The sequence below is a fragment of the Sebastes umbrosus genome, chromosome 7 (genome assembly GCF_015220745.1).
Source record: "Sebastes umbrosus isolate fSebUmb1 chromosome 7, fSebUmb1.pri, whole genome shotgun sequence".
Lineage (NCBI taxonomy): Eukaryota > Metazoa > Chordata > Actinopteri > Perciformes > Sebastidae > Sebastes > Sebastes umbrosus.
Window position 1 is genome coordinate 22,098,144 of NC_051275.1, and position 15,806 is coordinate 22,113,949.

Genomic DNA, 15,806 nt, shown 5'->3' on the forward strand with positions numbered 1-15,806 from the left:
ATTGAACTATAAAGTAGAAGATGTGTTGCTGTATAATTCTCTAAGTGTGATACTTTAATAAAAGAAATGTTTAAAATGATGTTTAAACTGCACCTGGATCCAGATCTGCCCCAGAGAGTCATCACCAGTGCACCTGATGCAAATCACCACAGAGGTGGCTAATCATTCACTAGTTCATATACTTATCTGGTTTATTTTCTGTGTCTTGCTGTTTCTGGTGCTTTTTTAAATTCCCTGCTTAGTTTATTATTTTCTTATTAATTTCCTTATAATGTATTGTCCATCCAAACATCAAGCTCAATGAAGCTGTGGTCATTTGCTACATGGATATTGGAAAATGTCCTCATAGTGTGAATAAATAGGATCAAACTCAACCTGAACCTTGTCAAATCTCTTTTTTGGAAAGGGAAGTAGTAGCTATAATGCTTTTCTCAATCAGGATAAAAACAGCAAAACATAAATAAAAATACAGTATATATACACACACAAAAAATACAAGAGAATGGAAAAGTAGTCCAAAATCTGTGTGGAGAAAGAAAACAAATTTAAACTTGTGCATCTGGACAAGGCATGCAGCGACATGTCTCATACTGTATTACTGCTCAGCTCTGGGATGATATTTCAGTGAGAGCAAACTATGGATCAGTTTAATAACCCCTCCATAACCTCAACCACCACTGAGGAAACGATAAAACTGACCCAGGATCTGCATGAAGGGAAAATGTTTCTCTGCACTGGGCACCAGTGATCACGACATCACATGACCACTCTGGGCCAGCTAGTGGTTAGTGGGCTCCACTGCTGGGTAATTATGGAGCTCCAGTCCCTTCAGTGTGTGTGTGTGTGTGTGTGTGTGTGTGTGTGTGTGTGACAGAGAGAGGGAGAAAGGGACAGAGAGAAAGAGAGAGAGAGAGTAATGTCTCTCTTCCTCCCCCTATGTTTAAGTGTGTTTTTGTGTCACAGTCTCTATATACAGTATGTGTGTATGGGTGTGTGTGTGTGTGTGTGTGTGTGTGTGTGTGTGTGTGTGTGTGTGCATGTGTGACTGTGAGGGGGCATGAGTTTACATACGTGTGCGTCAGTGCCACGTCTGAATGTGTTCTATCAGGTCTTTGAATAAGTCTTGTGATTGGTTAGTGTGCGTATTAAGGCGGGGCGCAACTTTGTGCGCTTTATATCCAAAGCATGATATAATGAATCTAGTAAATTTATAAAGACATAACAGATGCAGTCAGCAGTATCTTTATATTTTGAAAATGTGGCCCTATCTTCTGACTGACGTGTCAAAGTGCTGCTCCATTTCTGAGGCTGATAATAACATCCTTCCTGTTGATACCACTGCATAATTTAGTATTGCAAGGTCAACTGTGAACCCCAGGCCAGTCTTTCCTGTCTCTTTTCTCTGCATGAACTGTATGCATAAACAACCTGCCTATACAAAGAGAGGTATGGCCTTGCATGGGACCATCTCATTGCAGAAGCCATAATTGATCCAATGGTTTTATTCAAACATGAGCATGAACATACTAAAAGAATACTTAATCTTGGTTGGAATGACAGAAGATGTTTCAACAAACTCCATCAATGTATCATAATCCCCTCAATTTACACAATGCAGTTCATAAACTCCCACTGAAGAACTGTATTTCAGACATGTAAAGATGCTGGCTGCAAGCATTTCTTATAAGTAACAAGAGTAACACTACATGAACAGTGCAATAATGTTGAGTTAGGGTTGTATGATTTGGTCATGGAAGGGAAAAAGAATATTAGGCAATTACTTAAAATTACATATAGCTTTCTATCTTCAATGGAGCATCAATGCTAGTTTGCTTTACAGATACTTAGATAATATTTAGCACATACTTACTATTTTAATATGTCAGATATCATAGAAAAATATGGGCATTATCATATATGATTAAAATTCAGAAACTTGAAAAATGTAACTTCTATGTGACATAACATGCTAAAAGTTATGCTGACACCCTGACTTTATAGCTAAGAATACTTTAAGTATATAGCTGAGTCTAGGGATGTGAAGCTGAGCCTGAAAAGATGACTCGATGATGAGATGTCCACACAGAATAGTGTGGCCCAGAGTGGCCTAAAGCAACCCTTTGGGAAGAGGATAGATTATATACTGTAGGTTATGTATAGGTAACAACATGGCCTGTTTTCTGGCCTGACTCTGAGGCAGGACTTTACAAAAGTCTATCCATTGGTCATCCATCCAACAATTTGTTTTTTGGGTTTGTAATGAGTACTATACAGCCTCATCGTGCTCCTAGCATGACTATAGACTTGTGTTTCAAAGTTACCAGACAATTATGGTAGGATGCAAAAGAAAAAAAAATGAGCAGAATTATTCATTTTTAAGATGCGATTGCTGACAAAGTAGTTTTATTCCATGTGACATTCTGCAACATGGCTTTTACGATCCCTGCATGCAGACATATTGTTAAGTTAAGCCACATACTTTTACAGTCTTTTACAGTCAGCTCACACACACACACACACACACAGACACACACAGACACACACAGGCACACACAGTATGATGCCATAGTCAGAAATAGAATTGGGATGGCTGCTGTCCCTGTGGCTATTAATATTCAGCTTCTCTGAGGTCATTGGCAACACACACACACACACACACACACACACACACACACACACACACCACCCTGCCCAACTCTCACCCTCTCTCCTCACTTTAACTCTCTCTTGCTTTGTGTGTGTGTGTGTGTGTGTACCCATACTACATTTTAGGAGTCAGACGTTTTGTGGGCAACTAGAGAGAAAAATCTCTACATTATGTCAGGTTGGCTGTTTCCTGTGTTTTGCCAGTCTGGCCCCTAGTAGGTGGACAGTTACGCACCTGTAGGGGTTTGTGTGGTCTGGAAAAGAAAAGGTTTGCATAACTGGATTAGAGCTTGTGAAATTACAGCAGCCTGGCCTCCTCAGTGGCTGCAGGTCACACTGATATTCAAAGAGGTACACCCTCTGGCTTTAGTGAAGGCTTTGACCATGGAGGCTACAATTTAGAGCCTTAGAGTAGAGAGAAAATAAACAAAGTCATTTTCAAAGATGTGTACACTTTAAAGAGAAGGTGATGATTTATCAGCATAGCTGCAATATCTTTTAGTTCACATTAGTAGCTTTTTCTAGCAAATCCACTTTTAAAAGTGGATTTGCTGGAAAATCCTCAATTTATTCTAAATGTTGTAAGCCTAATTAAAGCTATAAAACCACAGAAACTTGAGCCTATGCCAAGAAACCCACAGGATATAGGATTTGTTGGTACTCCAACAAAGGGGAGAACTAAACTTTATTCTCCCCTCTTCAGAGGAGGAAGAAGTACTTGCATCCTTTACTTAAGTAAAACTAGTTATATCACTTTGCAAAAACTTTCAGTTACAAGTAAAAGTCCTGCATGTATAATGTTACCTACATAAAAAGTATTATGCGATAAATGTACTTTTGTAGATCAGAATCAGATTTATTTGCCAAGTACATACATACAAAGAATTTGACTCTGGTTTTATGCATCTCTCTAAGCTTACTTACACAGAAATATAAATAAAAGCTAGGAACAAAGACAACACAGCTGGGCAAATAAAGGTAAGGAATAGAAAGAACTGTTATCTACACAAGTAGTGAACAAATAGGTGTGTGTATAAATATTATATAAATATATATTAAAAAGCACCAATGACCAATAATAAAATAATAAATAAAATAAAATGTCTATATAAGTGTTCTGTAAGTCGTAAACAATACAAATACAAAATAGTAGCAAAAGTAAAAGTACTCATAATGAGCAATGCCCTCTTTCAGAGTGTTATATCATTATATATCATATTCTTGAATTATTATTATAGCTGCATTAATGTATATGAAGCATTTAAAGGTCCCATATTGTGTTCATTTTCAGGTTCATACTTGTATTTTATGTTTCTACTAGAACATGTTTACATGCTGTAATGTTAAAAAAAAACTTTATGTTTCTCATATGGTCGGTTTGAATATACCTGTATTTACTATCTGCCTGAAACGCTCTGTTTTAGTGCATTTCAATGGAATTGCATTGCTGGGCAACAGCTTGGGTCCATGTTTACTTCCTGTCAGCTGATGTCATTCACATGAACTTCAGCAGGAAATAAACTGGGACACATTTAGAATGAATACGGGCTGTGGGTATTTCTCTGTCGATTGAGTGTTTTGATACTTTCACAGTTTATACAGCACTTAAACCTACGTTATGATATAAAAGACATGAAAATCTCACTTTTTACAATATGGGACCTTTAAATGTTAATAGTTGGCCAAGGTGCCACTATTTTTGACTTCTTTATACACTGTACTTCAGTCTATAACAATGCATTATAGTTTATTTGTTGATGATTTTGTATGTAGAATACAGACAACATCCAGACAACCATCCAAAATGTTATGTCAATCACAGACCAGTAGAACTGACAAACAGAGGTCGGTGAAGGACAGCTACTAAGTTAATAAGATATAATAAATAGCGATAAAATAGATAAGAGAAAACAAATAGATAATAAATATACATTTTTACATGATTCCCATGTAAGGGAACTGTCAATAAAATAAAATATAAAAATAACATAATAATAAAATAATATTAGTCCATTCCTTTAGTTCTCTTTCTCTCCATCCCTCCTTTCCTCCTCTTCTTTATACACTGTACTACAGTCTATAACAATGCATTATAGTTTATGTATGTAGAATCTGAATCTGCAAAGCAACTAAAGCTGTCAGATAAATGTAGTGGAGTAGAAGTATAAAGTTGTATAAAAGTACCTCTTCTCTATTAGTCCATCCCTCCTTTCCTCCTCTCTCTCTCTATACATCCCAGTGTCTGTCTATCCCTCCATCCCTCCTTCCCTTCAGCTCTGTCAAGCTGTCTAGAGATGGACACAACAGGAAATAAAGCTTGTGGGGTGACTTTTTGCTCCTGCAAATAAAATATCTCACTGTAAATTTGTAAACAACCTGTTTTATTTTGAAACATCTAACCGGAAGTGCTCTATAGGAACAATAAGGCAGCTTTGACTCGGTGGGTCGTCCTCTTCTCTTTCTGCTCTCCGGTCTCCAGTGAGGATTTACATACCCTGATTTCCGTGGGACTGGGAAGCGAAAGAGGAGGGTGTTGAGTCTTTCTGAGGAACTGAGGAAACACCCGCAGAAAACAGCTTTAATATAACTTAAATGTACAACTTTTCTCCCCGTGAAGCTACTTTCCTCAGCGGCTCTTCTCACTGGGTGCTTGTTGTAGTCTGGAGGAAAGCTGGGAGGTTTTCTCAGGAGAAGTCTGGAAGAAAGCTTGAGTTGAACCCGGTTTGAAGGGCTGTGGCCATGGCCGGTGGAGGAGGAGGTGGAGGAGGAGGAGGTGGTGGTGTTTCTGGTGGTGTTTCTCCGTTGGGGCCCGCAGCACCGCCGATGTGGTATCACCGGGACCTGAGTCGAGCTGCGGCCGAGGAGCTGCTCGCCCGGGCCGGCAGAGACGGCAGCTTCCTGGTGCGGGACAGCGAGAGCGTCAACGGGGCTTACGCTCTGTGTGTACTGTAAGTACACCTTTAAACTCATACAAACGCTCTGTGTGTACTGTAAGTACACCTTTAAACTCATACAAACGCTCTGTGTGTACTGTAAGTACACCTTTAAACTCATATAAACGCTCTGTGTGTACTGTAAGTACACCTTTAAACTCATATAAACGCTCTGTGTGTACTGTAAGTACACCTTTAAACTCATATAAACGCTCTGTGTGTACTGTAAGTACACCTTTAAACTCATATAAACGCTCTGTGTGTACTGTAAGTACATCTTTAAACTCATATAAACGCTCTGTGTGTACTGTAAGTACACCTTTAAACTCATATAAACGCTCTGTGTGTACTGTAAGTACATCTTTAAACTCATATAAACGCTCTGTGTGTACTGTAAGTACATCTTTAAACTCATATATGTACATACATGTAAGTAAACTGCATCTTCAAACTTATATTAACTTGTGTGTGTGTTGGCCTTTTGTTTAAAAGGAAAGAGTTAGTAGCTTTGTTAAGTTTAAATGTATTTAAAGTGAAGCTATAGCACATGTCTTCTTCAGTTCAGTTCAGTTCAGACAACTTTATTTATCCCCAAGGGGGCAATTCATTTGTAGCATTCCCAGTCCATACATCCAACAGACAACCAATAGTTAGTTAAGTCAAAGGAAACATATTAAAGGCATGGGGGCAGTTGGAGGGACAAGTTACAATAAGAACCATATAAATAGGATTATAGCAAGAAAAGCCAAAAAATAAGAAACAATATGAGACATAAACTTTTCTGCACCATTTCATCATCACATTGTAGTTGAAGCCTTTATAAACCAGTGTTAAACAAGGCTTCATCCACAACACACATTTGTTTACTTTATCTTTACGCTTATATGAACTAGTAACTTGTGTGTGTGTTTGGTTGCCTTTGTTTACTAGAAACAAGTTAGTAGCTTTGTTTAAATGTATTTAAAGTTAAGGTAGCACGTGTCTTCTTCAGGGAATCTTGGTTCTCTCTGTGTTAAAGTAGCCTGTTGTCAGTCTGCCAAGCTGCTAACTACACAAGCTTTTTTCTAAGTTGTACATAAACTTTCCTGCACCATTTCATCATATTGTAGTTGAAGCAAACCAGTGTTAAACAAGGCTTCAGCCAAACACACCTTTGTTTACTAGAAAAAGTTAGTAGCTTTGTTAAGTTTAAATGTATTTAAAGTGAAGCTATAGCACATGTCTTCTTCAGTTCAGTTCAATTCAGACAACTTTATTTATCCCCAAGGGGGCCATTCATTTGTAGCATTCCCAGTCCATACATCCATACATACAACAGACAACCAATAGTTAGTTAAGTCAAAGGAAACATATTAAAGGCATGGGGGCAGTTGGAGGGACAAGTTATAATAAGAACCATATAAATAGGATTATAGCAAGAAAAGACAAAAAATAAAAAAACAATATGAGACATACACTTTTCTGCACCATTTCATCATCACATTGTAGTTGAAGCCTTTATAAACCAGTGTTAAACAAGGCTTCAGCCAAACACACCTTTTGTTTACTAGAAAAAGTTAGTAGCTTTGTTAAGTTTAAATGTATTTAAAGTGAAGCTATAGCACATGTCTTCTTCAGTTCAGTTCAGTTCAGACAACTTTATTTATCCCTAAGGGGGCAATTCATTTGTAGCATTCCCAGTCCATACATCCATACATACAACAGACAACCAATAGTTAGTAAAGTCAAAGGAAACATATTAAAGGCATGGGGGCAGTTGGAGGGACAAGTTATAATAAGAACCATATAAATAGGATTATAGCAAGAAAAGACAAAAAATAAAAAAAACAATATGAGACATAAACTTTTCTGCACCATTTCATCATCACATTGTAGTTGAAGCCTTTATAAACCAGTGTTAAACAAGGCTTCATCCACAACACACATTTGTTTACTTTATCTTTACGCTTATATAAACTAGTAACTTGTGTGTGTGTTTGTTTGCCTTTGTTTACTAGAAACAAGTTAGTAGCTTTGTTTAAATGTATTTAAAGTTAAGGTAGCACGTGTCTTCTTCAGGGAATCTTGGTTCTCTGTGTTAAAGTCCCTACCTACTAACTACACAAGCTTTAATAAGTTGTACATAAACTTTTCCTGCATCATCACATTGTAGTTGAAGCAAACCAGTGTTAAAGAAGGCTTCAGCCAAACACACATTTGTTTACTTTATCTTTAAGCTTATATAAACTCTTAACTTGTGTGTGTTGGGCTTTGTTTACTAGGAACAAGTTAGTAGCTTTGTTAAGTTTATTAAAAGTTAAACTAGCACATGTCTTCTTCAGGGAATCTTGGTTCTCTGTGTGTTAAAGTAGTCTGTTGTCACTCCGCCAACCTGCTAACTACACGAGCTTTAATAAGTTGTACATAAACTTTTCCTGCATCATCACATTGTAGTTGAAGCAAACCAGTGTTAAAGAAGGCTTCAGCCAACACACACATTTGTTTAGGCTTTGTTTACTAGGAAAAGGTTAGTAGCTTTGTTAAGTTTATTTAAAGTTAAACTAGCACATGTCTTCTTCAGGGAATCTTGGTTCTCTGTGTTGTCACTCTGCCAAGCTATAACTACACACGCTTTTCTAAAGTTGTACATAAACTTTTCCTGCATCATTTCATCATCACATTGTAGTTGAAGCCTGCATTAAACCAGTGTTAAAGAAGGCTTCAGCCAACACACATTTGTTTACTTCTCCCTGGAAGCCAGTGAGTGGCAGAGAGAGACTTTGTGTCTGCCTCAGCAGTGAGGCTCCAGCATGGCACACACAACTTTAGGGCTGTCCCTGTCTGTCTGTCTGTCTTGTGTCTGATGTGGTTGCCTGCAGCGCCGTTTTTACAGGGCACTGAAACTGAATGGTGGTGGAGATAAATATAAGCATCTATGGGGGGGGGGCTGGTGAAGCCTTGCTGATGTTTTTTAATTTAAGCTCATATAAGATCAGTGCAGTAGTGAAGCAGCTGTGCTTTAGCTGAGTACTATCAAGATTCAAGAGTTTTATTTGCCATTTGCACCTATAAGTACATTGTAATTCTGAGCAGTTTACGCCGAGTCAGCTTTAAGAAAAGAAAAAAGGTAGAAAAGGCACAAGGTAATTACAGTACAAAATAAGTAGCACATTCAACTCAACACAATAAATAAATAAATTATTAAAACATAAAACGCCCTCAGTGTAGTCAATAAATAAACTAAACTACCCTCTGCATAGTAACGATACCCCCAGAATACAAATATACAGTATATATGTATATATGCTCCATGACCATGTTAGAAGAACTTGTAGTTTTAAAAAAGAAATAATGAATATATTTCAGACAATTACACAGTGGAAGGCATCATATTGCACAGCATTACAGTCCATTCAGTCCAGGTGTACTGTGTGTCAATAATGGTATGCAGGTGAGGTGTGGGGTATTTGTGTCCCTCTTTAACGTCCTTTGCCACCAGTCTTATTGTAGCTGAGAAGAAGCTGTTGTGAAAGCAGAGGTGCTCTGTGAGTGGAGATGCTCTCTGGCCTGTGGTGCCTCAGGTTGTGTCCTGATTCCCTCCACCTGAACAGAGAGTGAGCTGGGTGGTGTCTGTCCCTCAGGATGCTCTGTGCCCTCCTCCTGCAGCGCTGGGTGTATATCGTGTCCATGGAGGGGTTAGGTTAGAGCCAATGATATTTTCTCCAGTTTTTATGAGTCTGACGTCTGAGTCGAGTATCTTCTCACACAGTATATCATGAAAATAATCTGTATAGGGCTTCTCTGTTTGGATGGAGTCTTTGCTAAACTAAGTGATGAAACGCCCACCCTCATTTACACAAGGGAGATTTTGCCACCAAACACCTCCATGTTCAGCAAGCAACATAAACAACCACACCACCTGCTGACTTCTGCATCCAAACTCCGCCGGTGCACCTGACAAAACAGATGATCAAGCTTCAATACACAGACAGTATACCGCCAGCATTACTTGACAATGACTCAGGCAAGTCAAATGAACCGGTGGAAAAGGGATGTTAAACTTACAAATGGACCAAAAATGACTCACACACCCCCTCAGCGCCCACACAGAGTTAAACAGATGCACTGACTGTGCAGATGCAGCAAATAAAAAGGCCTATGCCATGTGACATCTGACATTGACTCAACCTACATCCCCTATCTGATAGTTTACCCCATGCTGAGTTCACTGTGTGTGTAATGTGTATACATGCACACCAGCGGGAGTACACACTGTATGTATTAACACATATTTGTAATTGATGACACTCTTACAGAATTCATTATTTTGCAGTCTGACCTCACATGACCTCATACTTAGACAGGCTGATTCTCATGTAAACATATTACTCCTCTTGTCATCTAAGAACGCAGAAAAAAAATAAGCCAGCTTGCCCTTTTGGCTCCTGGCTTATTAAAATAAATACTGGTGACAAATAATCAATTTTTCATCCTTTTGCTGGCTGCACTAGTAATTCAGTAGGTCGCTCTATGACCAACAACATTCCTCACATCCATGCATCATCCATTTCCGGATTTATTCCCGCCTCCACCTCTCCCTTCCTGTCCCCTTTCACCTTTCACATCATGCACTTTGTTTCATCTCAGAAAAAAAGCTTGCTGTGGACAGGCTTTAGTCAAACTTTGCTTCAAGAAGTTTTGCCTCCTTATACATAAAAGTAACAGTAACATGACATGGTGAAATTATTGCTAATAACAAGCCACAGGTCATGTGAACCAGTGTTGTTAGATCAATATGACAGAAACAAGCTGTCCGGCTTCATAAATGATGTCTTTGAGAACAGGCATGATGACCCAGTATTACGTAACAACCCCTGAAGCCGTGGAGGAAAATATGTTATGGTTAAGCATTCGACACTCATTCCTGTGAAATTGTGTGCTAATATTACTCAGTAAAGGAAGAATTTCCAGGAAGTAAAGTCTGAGTCACCAGGCGTGTGAAAAGCTTCCAGACTGCTGAATGGCACCCCGTTTTTAGTCATGACCCCCCAGTGTGGTGTACTGGAGGCTCAGGGCTGATATACCGGATCCTCTTGATGTTGAATATTGTATTATCCTTTGTTTTGTATGCTTTAACTTTCTAAACAGTCTACTAAAGCAAACAAAGTAAAATTAGCTGGTTACAAGCTTGCCCTATGTGTATTGATAAATGAATAACATCTTCCTCAAGCTGATATAATCATTGTATCGTAACTTTTTTTTGTACGATTTTAGACAAATCTCTACAATCCTGTGAAACTAGCTCATTTCAACTGCTTCAACCAGGTGACCTCTTTTAGGTCCCTGCACACATAACATGTACATGCCAAACTGTTTCTCTTTTCACCTGAACATGGTTACTAGACATGGCAGACACAGACGTGGGTGGATTTGGAGTGACAGTGTGTTTAGGAAGTGTTTGTCTGTTGTCTGACATTAGACCTTTCAGAAGCTATACCAGCAGTGGGACAGACTCTTGGGCCAGTTTGCCTTTCACTTCCTCTTAGTCTGCAGTATTTGAGTTTTGTATGTCTACTCATGCAAACTTTAGTAGGAAGTGACCGCTTTGACCAGCTTACTGGTTTACATGTTTGGTTTACATAAATACATGTTTAGTATTTATGTGCGACAGATGGTTCAAATAAAGTATCCTGACTAATGTGTAGTATGTTAGAGCTTTGTCGTTCACTGCCACAGTGTGATTAAATATTGAAATATTTTTAAAAAACGGCTTTCTTGCTAAGGAATTTCTCTAATGTTTCCAGTTAAAGTGACACATTTTTAGATTCCAACATTCGAGATGCCAACCATTAGGTGAGGGCATATGTTTGATTTAAAACAACCCCTGAGATATTGAACTGTTTCCTATTTTTGCTGTCAGTAAGATGTTCTTTAGTATAAGTGCAGCGCGTCTAAACATGTCGGGGTTATGGCATGGCCCTCTGTGTTTCTGTGTGGGGTTGAAAATGTACATGTTTCTGAGGAAACATTCCTCACCAGGAAGACGTGTGAGGGGGTGTTTATATTATTGCCTTGTGGAGGTTTTTAAATGTATACCTGTCTCTTTAAATAGCCAGTTTCCCAGTTATGTGTGTATAGAAACTGTATATATTTTTAGCAGTTTCTTTTATAGCTACTGTCCTTCCTTTACATTTTTTTTGTGATCCCAAATTGTGAGTAAGATTTTTGATGGTGTAGAAACTTGTTGTGATACAGAGGTGACGTCCCTTTTACATTAGTGTTGACAAAAATATTACTGAGTGTTTGAAATGGTTTCAATACTCGTTTTTCATAGTTTCGATACACAGGTACCGGCTATACGCTTCCTGTTCTCTCTTCTCTCCGACAGTTTTATGCCCACAATGACTACGTTTACACATATTTTTTTAATAATTGGAAAATGCTCCATTCAGAATAAGGCCTAATTTAGAAAATGCTGTTTACATGACCCGTATCAAATTCTGAATATTGTAATATTTGGAATAATAATATTAGTGTGCTTGTAAATATAGTCACTGTTGTGTAAATTGCTTCCCGCGGTATCAAAAAATGGTATTGAATATCGATATTTTTCAAGGTATTTTATCGAAGTTTGAAATTCCAGTATCGTGACAACACTATTTTACACATTCTTATATTAGCTGTCATAAAGCTACAGTAATTATCCTTCTGATACTCATCCCTTCTTCTTTTCACCTATATCTTCTCCTTTGTGAATAATGTAATAATAATAAAGGTAATCAATAGGGAATAACCTTATAAAAAAACAAAAAAAACATCAGTGTACTTTTTGAAAAGAGTTACATTTCCCTCATATTTTGTGCTTAGATTATACAGTTTGTACTGTATCTTGTCCTGCATAAGTATGAGATGACTGGCTAGAGGTGTAAGGCACAGGTTACATTTTGAATGATGAGTAGCGTAAGAATTATAGGGCAAATGTTTGCTAATTATATTATATCTATTTATTTAACCTTGATTCAGTCCTGGTTCATGGTGCTCCCTGTTAATGTAGCTTCTATTGGTGTATAGTGTTTTTATGTGATATGTTGTTTTAATGTACTCCATTTAATAGCAGTTTTTGCACATGCGAAAATAAGACACATTTCTGCCTTTTGTACACCAAAAGCAGACAATAAAGTATTTTCTATTCTATTTTTTTTTCTTTTCTATTTTAGCCAGTCAATGGAGTGTGTTGATACACATACAGTTTACAGTGCAGGGACTAAACTGACCTGCTGCACTTGAGGTTGAGGTTGGATGAGACAGAAGAAGAGGAGGTGGCACTCTAAGTCAACATGACGGAGGGAGTCAGTGGGACAGTCATTACCCTCAAGACAGACTATTGTTGACAACACACACACATACACATTGTATGCTTTGGGTCTATGTCTATCCCATAATAAACCTCTCTCTCTTTCTCTGTCTCCCTCCCCCTGTTATAACTTTGCTGCTACTGAAACAATAGTATTTACTCCGCAGACCCGCAGAAAATCTCATCAGCTGCCCACAGGAAGACAAACACACTACTGTACACTGCAGTGACTCCTGTGTATGGATCCTGTGCCACTGGACCTACAATGCATTGTGTTTATAATACGACAGGATTAAATGTGGATATGGTTTCAGAGGCCACACAGACAAAAGGAACAGTTCATCTCACTGACTGTGTTTACTGCTGGCTGGGCCTTGAAAGGCTGGAGCAAATGTTTATCAAGTTTACACTGAGCAACAGCTGGAGGCATGATATATGGGACTATTATTGGCAACTATCTAATAAATGTGCTGCCGTATATCAATCAATTCAACATGGGAACTCCTGTTCTCAGTGTCCTGGTGGTTTAGCTGGCCCAAGTCCTTTATCATTAAACTCAGGGGGTTCAAATCTGTGCCAGCACCTTTGTTGCATGTCTCTCTCCCACCCCCCTCTCCTCTGTGTGCTGGCAGATAAAGGCAAGAATACCTAAAAAAGATTTTTTATTTGGTATCCGAGCCACTACAGCAGGAATTGGCGATAAGCAAGCCTGTAAAAACATAATTGCCCTCAGTAAGGAAATAGTCCAAAGGTTAAAACACAGCGTGAGCAAATTTAAAAACGCATCATAAGTTATTTCCAGATGTACTGGAAACTGTTTTTAATTGGCAGCCAGACACTAATCATCAGACCCATGTTGAGCTCTGGTCAGGATCAAGGTTGTGAAACCAGGTTTGATGATCTGTTATGAGCCACTCAGACAAAAAACAAATTATTCCACATGTCACTGTGCCAGTCTGGGAAGGGTATGAGAAACATCACCAATTAAACAGTTCAATTAAATGTGACACTTTTGCTCAAGTCAAACAGAAACTGGCTTCACTTCTTCAAAAGTTACTTCACTAGTTTATTTTAATCCAGTCCATGTTTTAGTTGTATTTAGCTGTGGGACACTGACCTGGAAAGACCGGAAAAACAGCTGACGGGTCAGGGCAGGATGAATTCCCAACATGGATTTATCCCTACCTCAGTTTATACAGTGTGTACACACACGCATACTGTAAATAAGCACAGTATAAGCACTGCAGCTGTAAAAGCATTACTCAAGTGCTTTGCATATGTCTGCCATGCTAACACCCACACATCTAAACAGACGCACAGCCATAACACACACGTGCATTATACCTACCAACAGACATAAACCACTACCTTTGCTTGGCAAATTGAACATTTTGTGTTCGGTCCACTGAGCAGACATGAAGCGTGGACATGAAAATCATTAAACTCCAGCTTGTGGCTGCAGGCGAGTAGTCACGGCTGTGCAATCACAATGTCAGAGCATTGATCTGCGACTGGTTAAAAAAAAGCTTGTGGTTCAATCACAAATGTAATTCAGACTCTGAAGTTTTATACATAGTTGTTGACTGAAAGAAACACCTCAAATTCTGAGTAATTCAAGAAAGAACCAGATCATTTTCTTTCAATCTGTATCCAATCTCACAAATTATGTTTTGTTCCTTTATTTTGTACTATCACTGTAACCTTTCGCTGGCTTAAACTCTGTTCTGCTCTACTGTATCATGCTACTGTAAGGATAAAGCCCGCTCTCAACTGTGACAGACAGCAACAGGTTGAAGCTCTCTACAGCGTCTAAACCCCCCTCACTCTTATACATGCATACACACACCCCTAGTATCCACTGAGGTCAAGTACAAGAGGGTATGTGCACATGCCAGACTTGAGAAATGTCATTTTTTTTGTCGACTCAAACAATAGTCTAATCTAGTCCATTTTCCACTCCATTTGCTCCAACTTTCTGACCAGTCTCTCTTCCTCTTTGGTGTCTCTTTCTCTGTAGGTTTCAGAAGCATGTCCACACATACAGAATCCTCCCGGATGAAGACGGATTTCTGGCTGTACAGGTACAGAGAAGACACACACATACAGACACACACTCTGCTGAGGTCAAGTGTGTGCAGCAAAAACTGTATTTGCTTCAGTAGCAGCTGGCAGGCAGATATGCTTTTGTTGGCTCTGAGCTCTCTCTCTCTCTCTGGCTCTCTCTCACACACACACACACACACTAACACACTAACAGCAGCCTCTTTGTGCGCTGTTCCCAACAGCTGTGAAGTCCCCACCGCCACCAGCAGCCACACACACACGCTCTGTCTCACGCACACGACAACATGGTGCTTCAGACTCTCCGTGTGGCCGCATCACAGACATCTGTGTGCCTGCTGTGTGATTTTTGGGGTCTTTGCTGTGACGTTGAAGAAAGTCTAAAAGTCTAATTTTTGCTTCCTGGAACTGAATATATTTGGGAGCAATGTTTACCCAAACAGTTCTTCCTGGTTTGAATTATATTTAGACCACTGGGTCATATTTGCTTAGACAACATTAAATGTGGAACAATAGGGCCACCAGAGATTTCAATAACACCAGTACTTGTAGCCAAGGAGCTTGGATGTTATTGTTGTAACGGTCATGCCATGTAGAAAATAACTTTCCTTCTCTTCCTCTGTGTCTTGGTGTATCCTCCTCCCTCTTCCTCTCAGACATCTCAGGGCGTGCAGCCTAAGCGGTTTAAGACGTTACCAGAGTTGGTGTCGTTGTACCTGCAGCCCAGTCAGGGTCTGGTCACCACGCTGCTTTACACTGTGGACAGAGAGGAAACAGCTGTCAGCGATGACAGGGACTACTCAGGTATCTCCAGACAGAGCCCACACAAGCAC

General features: G+C 39.1%; 1 protein-coding gene across 1 annotated transcript in view; it reads left to right on the forward strand.

The window, feature by feature from the left end:
- The first annotated feature begins 5,075 nt into the window (after window positions 1–5,075).
- The window catches only part of inppl1a (inositol polyphosphate phosphatase-like 1a), a 28,835-nt gene continuing 18,104 nt past the window's right edge, over window positions 5,076–15,806 (forward strand). Inside the window, exons 1-3 of the mRNA XM_037775426.1 lie at window positions 5,076–5,594; window positions 14,930–14,993; window positions 15,630–15,777. Coding sequence (XP_037631354.1) covers window positions 5,386–5,594; window positions 14,930–14,993; window positions 15,630–15,777 — 421 coding nt within the window. The 5' untranslated portion in view covers window positions 5,076–5,385. The remainder of the gene's footprint in view (window positions 5,595–14,929; window positions 14,994–15,629; window positions 15,778–15,806) is intronic.